This window comes from Ranitomeya imitator, chromosome 5 (genome assembly GCF_032444005.1).
Source record: "Ranitomeya imitator isolate aRanImi1 chromosome 5, aRanImi1.pri, whole genome shotgun sequence".
NCBI classification, from domain to species: Eukaryota; Metazoa; Chordata; class Amphibia; order Anura; family Dendrobatidae; genus Ranitomeya; species Ranitomeya imitator.
The window spans coordinates 42,249,661-42,264,007 of NC_091286.1; the positions used below are offsets into that span (position 1 = coordinate 42,249,661).

General features: G+C 42.9%; 1 protein-coding gene across 1 annotated transcript in view; it reads right to left on the reverse strand.

Moving 5' to 3' along the window:
- THADA (THADA armadillo repeat containing) overlaps positions 1-14,347 on the reverse strand; it is a 626,363-nt gene that overhangs the window by 92,058 nt on the left and 519,958 nt on the right. The window contains exons 35-37 of the mRNA XM_069768603.1: positions 13,247-13,319; positions 11,285-11,429; positions 371-502 (exon numbers count right to left, since the gene is read on the reverse strand). Coding sequence (XP_069624704.1) covers positions 371-502; positions 11,285-11,429; positions 13,247-13,319 — 350 coding nt within the window. The remainder of the gene's footprint in view (positions 1-370; positions 503-11,284; positions 11,430-13,246; positions 13,320-14,347) is intronic.

Genomic DNA, 14,347 nt, shown 5'->3' on the forward strand with positions numbered 1-14,347 from the left:
ATGCAGACACATTTAAAACAAAATTATAAAGAGGGCCACAGCTGTTTTCCTGGACTTGAGAGAAGTGCATCCAATGGGTGTCTCTTCTCTACCTTTTTCTGCCTTGCTGGTTGCCGCGCCCCACGACATAAGATGTAATGAGGATTGAGCAGAAACTTAATTTATTTTCATCAATCTTCAAGAAGCTATTAAGTTGACGTTCCATATAAGAAGAAACTCTCCCATGATAATCTCACCCTCGCAGGACTTCGTGTCCCCAAATGCCCTACCACAGATCTATGAACTGCACAAAGAAAAACGTATCATGTTCCATCTGTCATCAGTATAAAAATGAATCATCTCAACTATAATTTACACATAATGGCCGTACCTGTTCCGGAAGAGTTATTTTTCTGAGTGTGATACACACAAATTATATCTGCAGCAACATCCCTGACCTCTGGATCTTCACACTGAAGTAGCCACAACACACACATCCATAGCTGTAATGTATCCGACAGACCTGTAAAGACACAAGGGAACATTCTTACTAGAGTCAATGTATTTTGCACACATAAAATGGTTCAGAACAAACATGTGATACCATGGTCGAAGCAATAGCAATCTTTCTGAGAATTCGGCCTTTCTACCCACATTGGAGCCCACAACACAGATTCCAGCAGATATGGTGGTAATATGAGTCCTTCATACAGTCCTGTTTGCCGTTACAGTGATGGAAACTGCCAAAACCTAATCAGTGGGATCTGTTGGGCGTTGGTGGTTTCCATAGTGCAATGGATCAGGGAGACCTTTTGAACACAACGTGATCTTTTGAGATGGTGGAACCGTAGTCTCCTGATAAAAGTGCATGGAAGTACAAGTCATGGATATGGATGATTCATTTTTCACCTTCCTCTTTTTCCGATGCCCGAACCATCGGGTCCATATGAAGACTTTGCACTATACCAGTCTGCCATTTTCTCCTTTTCCTCAACTCTGTCTGGTCTTCCCTTCCTATGTATCTACATATACTTTTTTTTTTATCCTTGGTCTTCTAAGTCATGTATTTGGATTTTAGACTGAATTTGATTTTCAGGTTTTAGAGAGTAACTAAACTTTCTGAATGTTTTTTCAAATTTAACAGCCACTTTAATTGCCTGCAGATTGGTGGAGTGAGAACCCCCAACGATGGCTCAACAGACCCTCAAGAAGTACCCAGCTCAAGAATCAAGAGCGCACAACTCCTGCCTGAGTGTGGTGTAGGGAGGATTCAACAGAAAGCATAGGCTATACTTTCTATTGCATCCGTACTCTGATCAGTTGTTAACTTCCATGGTACCCGAGAATAGCCATTACAGCTGTGGTGTCCCAGCTCCGTTCCCACTTCAATCCTGGCACCGCAGGACCTACAAACTATTTATAAAGCTTTAATTATGTAGTGCCATCATATTCCGCAGCGCTTTACAGCCCATTGGGGCTCACAATCTAAATTCCCTATCAGTATGTCTTTGAAGAGTGGGAGGAAAACGAAGAATCCTGAAGAAACCCACGCAAACTTGGGGAGAACATACAAACCCCCTGCAGATGTTGTCCTTGGTGGGATTTGACATCGCTGCTCTACACAGAAGTCTACATTATTACTGTGTAGTTTCTATCTCAGCCAAGTGTCTTGGGCAGCAGAGTTATTTCTGAGCAGAGAGGCTTTGGAGTATTTACAGAGGACCTCAAGCCTTGTAGCTGGCAGACGGTTTACAGTGTTGCTCAGAGATGGTAGCCCTGGGAATAAGCATGGAGGAGAATGCTTTGATGTCGGTGTTGCCCAGGGGATTCGGAGCTCATAGTGGAGCAATGTCGCTCTTTCGGGAGAAAAAAAATCAACTTTAAAATAAACTTTGTTTGTGTTTTCTGAGCTCCTTCATCTTTCATCCCTGAAGTGTAATGTTCTCCCTTCCCTCCTCCACTGATGCGGCACGGGTATTTCAAGGAAAGAAAAGACTCATTCCCAAAAAAATGTAAATGTGTAAAAACACAAAGATCCCAAAACGTAGCAATCGGTACTAAGCAATATAAATACAGGATGGCGGCTGCAGGAAGCCAAGCGTACGGCTATTTGTATAATTTCTTTACCCAGTATCGCGCCATTGAGGACTTTCTTTTTTATTCCATTTTATATAGATTTTTAGCTAAAAAAAAAAAAAAGGTAAAATTTTAAAGAAAAATAATAAAGACAACATTTGCAGAAGGGAAAGAAAATCTCCTATAGAGTACGAGTCCGAGTTATTATTATTATAGCGCCATTTATTCCATGGCGCTTTACATGTGAGGAGGGGTATACATAATAAAAACAAGTACAATAATCTTAAACAATACAAATCACGACTGGTACAGGAAGAGAGAGGACCCTGCCCGCGAGGGCTCACAATCTTCAAAGGATGGGTGAGTTATAATGGGGTCTCATCAGAATTCTGACGTGACATCCATAGTTTTGCGCTGCCGCAGTGTGATATTGTTGCTGACAGACCCCTAATAACTGTGGAAGAACCTGAAAGCAAGTGTTTAATTCCAATACAGCTGGAACAAGTCGTGGCTACACCCACCTGGTCCAATTTATCAGTAGTGGTGGCATTTCTAATACCAGAAATGTTCATGAAGTCCTCGCCAGGAGTAACATTTCTGGTGAGACGCACTCCACTAATATGCTGCACCAAATTCATTAAGTGGCGTGAGCCTCCAAATGAATCCGGCCCATCTTATTCCTGCATGCCCCTTAAGACTGGTATATGAAATACTAGTCACAATGAATCGATCCCGAGTATAAGATCTCAACACTTTAAGAAACTCCACACACAGCCGAATTGCAGAGAAAAAAAAAAAGCAGCAAATTTGCACCAGATCTTGTGGATTTTGGTGCGGAATTCCCAATGAATTTTGATTAAAAAAAAAGTGGGCTTGAAATCTGCAATTGTGGATTTTGCAAACTCTTAGAGACCCGCGGGTGCCCAATTGACCCTCTGTGACACGGGAGGGAACACATGGGTACTCTGTACTTGATGTCGCAGATGGAGAACCCTGTCGCAGAATTTTCCAAGGCTCTTGAATATCTGATGGAAACCTGTGTAAACCTTCTTAAAGCAGTAATGAAATCAGGAGGGGGTTTCTCTTGAAAATTTAGTGAAATGAGGGATATAATCTCCGCTGATGCTGACAGCAGTTTTACAGCTAAGTGCTGTTAGAGTTAATGCTTTGGGCATCACTGCGATCCGTGCAAGCACGGGATGCAGGAGAGCAGCACATAAACCAGCTGGAACATGGTGTGATGAATTTTCCAGGCCTATGCACACTACCTTGGGTCACCCAGTTGAAAGCAGCTGAAAATTTGCTTAGGTACACAAGGCTGATGTTGAAAGAGATTACCTGCCGCATTTGGAGTGTGGGTTTTTCAAGAAACGGCAAATAGAAACAGAAAGGGCACCTGGCAAACTGAGTCAATAAAGTCAACTTCTGCAACGAACCGAAAAATACCGCTCATCACTTTGGAAACCGAAGCAACCTCCCTACATATTGATAAGAGGCGAGCAGTAAAATCGTACGGATATGTAACCGCTGCTGGTCCGGATGGTAGGAATGATGTAAGTGATGGAGTCGCTGCATTGTACTGTGGTATGCGTCTTCTCTGAACACAACCGTACAATGAATGTAGAGATCTGGTCAACATAAGGTTCTCCAATGTTTTGTTCACCTTGTGAGGTGGATCCACTAAGCCCCACGTCCAGGTGGGCACGCCAGTAAAGCAGGCAGGGAGGTACATATAGGAGTGAGGACTTGGCACTAGAGATGAGCGAATATGTTCGGAAAATGATTGCCGAATAAGAATTTGCCATATTTGTGCCGAATTTATGTTTGACTATCGTTTCCGAAAGTATTCGCTCATCTGTACTCCCTGACTCCAATGGCGTTCGGCTATGTTCGGTGAATATTGCAAATACGGCGATCGTAATCCGAACCGAATATAGAAATATTTGCTCATCTCAAATTGGCACATGCAGGAAGCTCCGGTCCCAGTAGTACAGATGCAGTGGAGCAGAGCAAACACTGGACACTACAGTCTTAACCCTAAAACTTAGGGGTGTGACGTAGAAGGCACAAAATAAGATTAGGGAGATGCCATCACTAACGTTGAGCAACCTGCAAAACCTGATGCGGAGCACAACAGAGGGCAGCGTACCCAGGGGAAGGAAGCAAAGACTGGGATACCCAGGACATGTATGTAAAATGCCCAAATTATATTCCACATTTAAGCTTAGATGTTTGCTGGTCATTACAAAAACTGTGAGACCGATTCATCCAGACTGGCGTGCTCCCGCTGCCCTAATGCACATTTCGTGTGGTCACTTCCTCAGGAGGCATCCTGCATCACAACTGGGTTACCAATGTAAGTGTTTACTTTGTCTTCTCCTTACATACGCTATATGCACGCTTCAGAGCAGCACCTTATATCAGATGCACCTTATCGGATAGTGACATGGTTCCACTCAGGATCTATTTTGCACATGAGATTTATTCCCAGTAACACCAAGTTGTGTATAATGCAGTGTTTCCCACCCGTTATATTTGGTATTGCAGCCTTTGTGATTATTTGAGTTAATTTGTCTTTTAATCTATTATATTTAATTAAATGTATTTTTATGGCACATATATTCTATTTTCTTTGTTGTTATCTGACCCAATCTCAATTCGCAGACATGGTGTTTTGGGCTGTTGGCCCTCGTCAAATACTGATTTGGCTTTTATTCTAAGTCATATTGCACGACTCGTTAAAGGGTTGATTGTGACTTGTAGGATTGCTACTTCCAACAGGTGGCGCTATAGAGTTAAGTCCGCTTTTTCTCAGAAGAGGCAATTTGCATATTATATTTCGCAGAGAAGCATTGCACGGCGAATAAGCCTCCTTACCTTGACAAGCCAGCTGGTACGTCACTCTCCATAAGGAGAAATGTTACCCGTTAGATCCCAGTCCAGAGCCTCTCACCTAGCCAAATCAGTTCTCATGCTTCGCACTGACGAGGGCCAACAGCCCGAAACACTGTGTCTGCGAATTGAGATACTGATTTGGCTTTTATCCTAAGTCATATTGCACGACTCGTTAAAGGGTTGATTGTGACTTGTAGGATCGCTACTTCCAACAGGTGGCGCTATAGAGTTTAAGTCCTCTTTTTCTCAGAAGAGGCAATTTGCATATGGTAAAGCTGTGCACTCTGCGCTAATCAGAGAGTCAAGAAGCTCCTCCCTGCCTTATATTAACCGTTTTACACCAGATGGATTTTATGGTGACTGAGGAGGCTTCTGAACATTAAAGAAGAAGGGGATGACTATAAGCTGCTGCAAGGTGAAGAAGAATCCCACATGTGGGATATAACAGGAGGGTTGCCTTCTGCAATACACCTGCAGCCAAAAATACTGGAAACACAGATAGACCACATTAAAGTCTATGATGAGCTCTGGTGACTATTCGGATCCATCATGCTAGGCCATAGTCCATGAACTTCTACAATAATTCTCAAAAACTACACCCAAAATCAGATAATTATATAGATATTAGGTATATGGTATGATATCATTATATTTCAATTATTGTTTGTGAGTCATGGATATTAAAAGGGTATATCGGAAACGATCATTTATACGCAAAGAGAACACAGACTAGAAAACCCAGATATAATTAAAATATTCTTTTATTAGAAACATTAATATATCAATATAAAATTTGGAATGGGTGGGAACAAAAACACAGAGCAGAGGGACGCATACTACTTACGGACCAAAAATTGACAAAGGCAATCGCTGAAACGCGCGTCGGGGTGGACGCATCCTCTGGACAGCTAATTATCCCTATCACAGGTATATACTACTCATTACAACAACTTGAGATTTGTTTCAACACTTTTATTATGCGATCATATGCACATACTATGCGGGCATCCTTGCGATAGTTATTATATATGTACTGCCACATGCACTGTCACTTTATATGAGTATATCTTATTACCTTGATTATATTATAGGCACATATTATGTGAATAACTTCGCTGCAATTATTTGATATGCACTGACATATGCACTGTCACTTGATATGAGTATATGCCACTCCTAAATTTCATTTGTACAAAAATTCATATTTTCCTTTTCCTGTTGTTATGGGGTTTACAGTATATTATATATAATTCATCAAATAATTTACTATATACTCAAAAGATTTTTTCATATATATTTTTTCATATCTATTTTTTCATGATTTATTACACATAATTTTTTGGTCCGTAAGTAGTATGCGTCCCTCTGCTCTGTGTTTTTGTTCCCACCCATTCCAAATTTTATATTGATATATTAATGTTTCTAATAAAAGAATATTTTAATTATATCTGGGTTTTCTAGTCGGTGTTCTCTTTGCATATACATAGTCCATGAACTGTATGCAGGTGCCAGAATAGTTCTTTACTTGTCTTTGTATATTTGGTCAAGTGTGTACATTGCCTGGCGCCATTTAAATAAGCTGATCTTCTAGTTAGATCAATGCAATGCTTTTGTTTACTGAGAAAAACAACTTTACTGTGCCTACTATATATTTGTGTGTACTTACACAAACATATATAGCTATATCTACACATGCAAATACGCAACAGCTTTATGTCAGTCGGTACGAGTGGTCAGCTTGACTGAACATGCATGGTTACATGGGAATAAGCCGCTAGACAACTGTGTAAGATGATTATGTCCAAAAATCGGACACCTTGCGATCCAACACAAAGGATCGGACACCTTGAGATCCAACACAAAGGATCGGACACCTTGAGATCCAACACAAAGGATCGGACACCTTAAGATCCAACACAAAGGATCGGACACCTTAAGATCCAACACAAAAGATCAGACAACTTGCGATCCAACACAAAGGATCAGACAACCTGCAATCCAACACAAAGGATCCGACACCTTGAGATCCAACACAAAGGATCCGACACCTTGAGATCCATGCAAAGTATCTGACACCTTGAGATCCAACACAAAGGATTGGACAACTTGCAATCCAACATAAAGGATCAGATACCTTGAGATCCAACACAAAAGATCCGACACCTTGAGATCCAACACAAAGAATCCGACACCTTGAGATCCAACACAAAGGATCAGATACCTAGAGATCCAACACAAAAGATCCCACACCTTGAGATCCAACATGACTGAATCTGCCATTGCAGCCACCCCATAAACATAAGATAGTTGGATGACTGGATAAAATTCCTGATGTGTTCTGGCAAATTTGGTAAGTGCACCGACTCTAGATAGTCTTCTCCTTTTGGTTCATAGAAAGACCCACCACAAGCTCTATGCTACATACTGGACTATCAGATGGCAGAATAAAATAATTTTGCTGTAACTTTAAGGAGTTGTTGAGAAGGATTTCTTTTGCACAGGGCTCAATGATATAAAAAATACAAGAATCCATACTCACCTCATCAATCCATTACAGCTCCTATCCTGATGCTTACCAGATCTCCGCTGGTTTCTACTTCTGAATCCTGTCTCAGCACTTAGGAAATACCAAAAAATGTCCATTCTCCCAACCAATGGCCACAGGCGGGACCACCTGAGTGATTGGATGAGCAGGCATTTCATCTGTGTCAAGACAGGACCAAGAAGTAAAGACCAGCCAGGACTGAATAAGTGATGGGCGTCAGGGCATTTTTCCCCTTTAAACTGCTTTAAAGACAACCTTTCACCAGGTAAAACAGTAGCTACAATTTGCTCTTCTCTTATTCTTCAGATTATATATATTTTTTTTAAATCTGTCATTCGGTTCCAGAGATATGGGCCTTTTTATTCAGTTCTAATTTTTGTGGACTTTTCAAGGAGGCGTGGCTCAGAGGTTAATTATGCACAACGGTCTAAAGACACGCCCCCAGAGAATACTGGGAGCCACACCTCTTTTAAAGACCATAAAAACTAGCAAATAAAAAAGGCACAGATCTCTGGATCCGTTTGGCGGATTCAAAAAAGGAAAACAATGGAGTATTCATGTAAGCAGTGGGAATAAAACAGGAGCAAAAATAACTGGCCACTTTAGCCCTAGTGACAGGTCTCCTTTAAGCCCCTTTGACCTTATAATATACCCATTTAGGGTATGTAAAAACCCATATGGACACTGCGGACAATTATCACCATTACTATTCATTCATTACTATAATCAAACACAAAAAATAATAAAATTGTGAGATACGTTAGGAAACAGAGCTCTGTCCATACGTGTCCAACCCAAAACACTGCAACTTCCAGCATGCTCTGAGTTATAGATTGGAGACTAAAAATTGGGGCATCTATTTAATGGGCAGATATAAGAGGGGATGTCACAAGTGATTGTCACCTGTATTGTAGACGTGATAACTGCAGTGATGACTAAAAATGTGGATGAAAAGCAATGTGCGGTAAGTTCTCCTGACAGACAAACCTTCCGGCTGAAAGCGAGACATCGGCACCTAATGCCAAGACTATGAGGTCCGTGTTATGCTTCACTCAGTGAGGGCTTACCGTCACTTCTAGGAATCTCATGTTTGACATTCTCTAATCAGGCAGGATCAATTAAAACTAATAACTGTGGAGAAGGCAGCGTTGGCAGCTACCCAGTGGCTGCAGAAATTACAGGTCAGAACGTCATTTTCCGTTCGTTATTTACCTAAAACAGTCGTGACTTAATCAAATACCAGAACCACCAGGACTCATTACTGGTCATTCCTCTCCCCCCGTTCTCATGCATTCTTTTCTAGGCATACTATTCACAAATATGGTATAATCCAAGACTTGGGACAAAATGAAACCCAAATTTAAGTATTACTGTAGAATTTTTAACATCTGTGTGACAGCCCCTTTTGCTCCAATTTACAGGTCTCTGAAAAGTTGGCAAGCAGTTTCCCTAGAGTATCCAATATGTGGTTTCTCTAAAATGAAGAAAATAGTGTGTTTGAAGTCAATAAGCTGTCTGCTCTCGTACGGTCTGTCTGAAACACCAAGTCAGAAACTGCAGCTGCACCCCCCTCTTCCTGCTTTCTTATTACTGTTTTACATAAGATGAATTTTTATTGCGACCGTGGACATTTCTGAACATTGTGAGGCAGTGACCCCTGTTACAGCTAGGGGCGCTGTTTCTGCTCTCTAGAATGTGCACGGAGGCGTAGTGAGACCATGAGGGCATATTGCAGTAACAGGTCTAGCTGTGATTACAATGGGGAAGCAGGGACTGTCTAATAGCCCTGTAGTATAGGGAAGAGGTGTGTCAGTATTGGTCTGGGAAGTAGACAGAGCAGTTGTCTGAAGAGCACTCCCTGTGTGAGACAACACAGGGGCAAGAGGAACCAAATAGACTGTGCTATGCACTACGTGAGTAAAGAGACTTGGTCTCAGCGTGCGGTCGCCCAGGAAAACTGGACAAAGGGAAGCCTGACCTGTTTAGGGACTGCAAACTAAAGCCGTGTAGTACTACGTATTCTCATGGACTGTGTGAAGTAACACATTAATGGAACGTTTTGTTTTGAACTTGCTTGGGTCACTGCCTCATCACTGTACAGCGTGGACACCGCTGCTCTACAACATTTAGAGGGAGAATATGGTCATACCAGAGTGAAGGATAGATCACGCCATGAAACTGAGGTCATAAAAATGTGTGGCAATTGTTATAGGAGCCTTAATTGACACCATGTTGGTTGTCACTCTGATCTTTTAGGAATAGCTGTAGTAAAGAATGATATCACATAAAACTCTTAATTTTAGTCTCAACCATGCTCATGATGGTTTCTTTTCGACTGGTTTCGATGGCACAAGTTTAGGGCTAATATATCAAAATATTATATTAAAATGCAAGAGGGAGGATGAGGAAAGGACCCTGGTGCCACTGGTGGAGACAGTGTGCAACCAGACATGATCCAGCGTAGTGCACCGGAGTGGAGACCACATGGTACTAATACATGAGGGTTGCGACCAACAGCCTGAGACTGGGCACAACTCATATTTATGAAATTTACAGGGCATTTCATCAAAGCAACCTCTGTCCATATGCACTATTTAGGCATATCAGTATCACATAGGGAAGTTCTTTGCTAGGAAGAACTCTTTATGAGCCAGAATTAAGAGAAGCTATGGAACAATGGTCCCTATTCTGGAGGACTCTATATATCTTATTTATTTAAGATGGCCATTGAACCAAACCAGCCACAGTGTAATACTACATCTGCAATAGGCTGGCAGAGGCTTTACCTGGAAAAAAAACAGTTGTTTGAGGCAGTGGGACAACGCCAGATCCACTCCTTGGCAGGAATAACAGTGCTGCCTGCAGTAACCATAACTCTCATCTCATCAAACCTGAATGAATGTGCAACAGAGCATATCAAAGCAAACAGTAGAAAAGCGGCTAGAAACATCACTGTACTTTTCTTACAGGTTCCATAATCTCTACGTGTGACCGCCGAGCTACATCATCATGGAACAAACAGCAGTTCTAAACTGGGGAAATAGACAATCAAAAAAGTAAGATAGATTGGGGTCCAAACTCCTGAAGCTAAAATTTCTTCTCTCGAAACAACGAGCGGTGGGAAACAGAAGCAACTCTTGCTGGGAAATACCATAAACCCTCATTTTTGGCACTGGTGGCCAAGAATGTAATATTTGTCAAATCAAACACTTGACCCAAAACATGTTCCTTAGTTGAAGTAGTTGCATGCGTGAATTAAGCAATATACTTAATGTTTAAAGCGGTTTGCCGCTCTTTGACCAGTCTTCCGGAGCACTAAAAAAAAAAACCCTTGAGCGTAACCCTCCCAGGGTCCGAGTCTCTGACGCTGCTCTGGTCTGTGCTGTTTGGCTGCAGTGGTGACAACACATCAACAGTGCTGCAGCCAATCACTAAGCTCATTAGCTCAGCATATGTAGACTACACCAGCTGCTGAGATCAGTGATTGACCGACTACACCGGCTGCTGAGGTCAGTGATGGACCAAAACAGCAGCAGAGACACCATGCTGGATCCAGGAAGGGAAGGTAAATCTAAAATTTTTTTTTTACACCTAACTGAGCCTGTAAAAGATGGACCAGAATGGACAACCTCTTTTATAATGCCTTGTGTTCAATATAAAGGGAACAGCTGGCAGCCTTCCTCTTTTGGCGAGCTAGAGAAAAAACATGTAGATAATGATGGATCCATCTGTACATTCCTTTCCTGGCCGGGTAATAAGGTTTGACAAAGAACTATACTGGAGTCTTACCGAGCAGCAGCCGCGGACTGGTCAGGAAATAGGGAGCAATATCAGTAAGGATCTGAGCAGCTGCCAACTTCACTTCAGTCTGGAGTTCATCTCCACAGCAGCGAACCACAAGTGCAACCCAGTCCTTCAACTCTGACTCAATGGCCTAAAAAAAAAAAACACAGAAAATCAGCCTGAGATCATCCAGATGTTCCCGACAACGATTAATCAAACCCCCGGTCAACAAAAGCAGTGTCTTATGAATTACCAGCGGCAGAAGATACGGGTTTTACTGGGTGATGACAAGAAAACGTCACTTATAAGAGCTGCGGTGATTGATCGCCATTATGGCTATCTTACAAAAATAATAACATATGGACGAGTCTCCGCACAGCTCTACAGCGCGGATTTCATTCTGACCAATATTATTTTATTTTCACAGACACAGATAATATGTTCCTGCACGTAATCAAATGAATCACTACTGCTTATGTGAATGTCCACCCGCAAACACCATTTATTTTACAGTCGGTTCACAATTCGGTGCCAATTTTAACTTTTTATGCGGCCGGGACAGAGATTGGGAAAAAAAAAATTTAATTCTTGCAGCCTCCACTAGTATTCAATAATAAAGCCGAATACACAATACTTCTAGATATTCTCTACTGGGATAATCGGAAAATTTTAGAAGCATAGAAATACACTTTTTTTTTTTTCCACTTTGTACCTAGCCCCTTTCCCGCTCCATAAAACTTGTATGTGGACACTGGGGGCTTACAGGAGCCATAAAAGGGTGGAGACGAATGGAAAAAAGTGGATGGGAAGATGCACTCGTCTACTCGGCCACATTAAGGGTGCGCTCGGCAACAGCAAGGGTGCGCTCGCCACAGCAAGGGTGCGCTCGGCCACAGCAAGGGTGCGCTCGGCCACAGCAAGGGTGCGCTCGGCCACAGCAAGGGTGCGCTCGCCACAGCAAGGGTGCGCTCGCCACAGCAAGGGTACGCTCGGCCACAGCAAGGGTGCGTTCGGCCACAGAAAGGGTGCGCTCGGCAACAGCAAGGGTGCGCTCGCCACAGCAAGAGTGCGCTCGCCACAGCAAGGGTGCGCTCGGCCACAGCAAGGGTGCGCTCGGCCACATCAAGGGTGCGCTCGCCACAGCAAGGGTGCGCTCGCCACAGCTAGGGTGCGCTCGCCACAGCAAGGGTGCGCTCGGCCACAGCAAGGGTGCGCTCGGCCACAGCAAGGGTGCGCTCGGCCACAGGAAGGGTGCGCTCGGCAACAGCAAGGATGCGCTCGCCACAGCAAGGGTGCGCTCGCCACAGCAAGGGTACGCTCGGCCACAGCAAGGGTGCGTTCGGCCACAGTAAGGGTGCGCTCGGCAACAGCAAGGGTGCGCTCACCACAGCAAGGGTGCGCTCGGCCACGACAAGGGTGCCATGTCTTGTTTGAACAGTCATTCTTTCGGGCACATTTGGAGGGTGTCTCCTTTTATCAAGAGCCTCCCGGATGTCTCAGGAGATTTGGCAATAATTATTGACAGCTTTCCATCTTTACATAGAATAAAAGGTAGTCATGTCTCTGACATGGGTGCACCACCATGACTATTTGCTATCATGGTGCTATGGGACGGAGGGCTTCTAGATTGTGAGCCCCATCGGGGACAGTGGTGATTATGTGTGCAAAACTGTAAAGCGCTGCGGAATATGTTAGCGCTATATAAAAATAAAGATTATTATTATTATTGATCCGCACTCCACAGATGTTCTATGCTGCATACACCTTCATTACTTGTAAGCCACTCTCCACCACTTTCCCCATTTATAAACGTACCTGCTAATTTCATTTTTTCCTTACTTCACGCTGGAACATAAAATATCCCTCCTTGTGTTTTGTGGTAAACATTTATTATAATATTTCATTCATATAACCGGAGCGGAAAATGAGCGCACACTGCCGTACAGAGATGTTTTGTCACCGCCTTACCTCTTGGGCTTCGCTTGCAAGACTGACGACCAACTTAGACGAGAGCTTTAAAGCTGAGCTCTGGATTTCCACACTGGAAAAATAAAAAAAGGAGAATATTTAAATGGGAAAAATGCAAATGTTCCAGAGGCTGTACATCTGAAAACATATGCTCAGCCATGGCGGGTGGTAAATATTGAAGGAACCTCCTCACTGGTTGAACACATTCATACATTGTGAACTGCAGCCGGCGTGAAACTCTATCCACATGTCATCCGCAATGTATGTGCAGCACCTGAATACACATGCGTGGAAGACAACAGTTGTTTTCCTGTGTCTGGACAGCCACCAGCCGCAGGGATTTCATGAATATGGAGCCCGCCTCGGGCTCTGCCCATGACCCATGGTATGCAGGAGACGATTAGGTCAAGATTCAGTTTCGACAACAGGATGGAAGGAAAGCGGCCAAAGTAAAGAATACTGTCATAGTCAATGAGCAGCCGCCATCCGACCAAAGCAATGTTCCCTGCAGTAACACACCACTGACCATGGCAAGCTGCAGTCTGCTTCACATGTGTCTTGTCCAAAACTAAATTAAATGTGTGTAAGAAATTCCAGTGAGGTCAGAGCAAATACGAAGAAAGAGACATGTCTGCCATTGTAATGTGGACCTTCAGGTTTAGATTTCAACAGGATGACATTAAGAGAGACTGGACGTGAAATCCTGGCACCTGCTGCCTCAGTTGCGGGCGAAGTTCTCGAAACGAATAAAATGCTATCTGCTGCTCTGTTTGGACACAATCCAGACCTGGATTAATATGGAAGGCTGAATTACAGCAAATTAAAAGCCGAGGGAAACCTTTGCTTGTAGCAGATTTTATGCATCATATTTGCAGCATTTTTTTTTTTAAATCAAAACTTTCATTTCCGATTTTGCTGAGAATTTCAGCTAATGTATTGCAAAGAGTGAAGTCCGTAATGACCTCCGCACGAGGAATTGACATGCTGCGGATTTAACAATTGGCACCACTTTTTAATTTACGAACGGAAAATGTATGTAATGTATAGATGAGATTTTTGGAGTCTCGCTTACCTAGCTGGCACTGCTATTACACTGCGGCT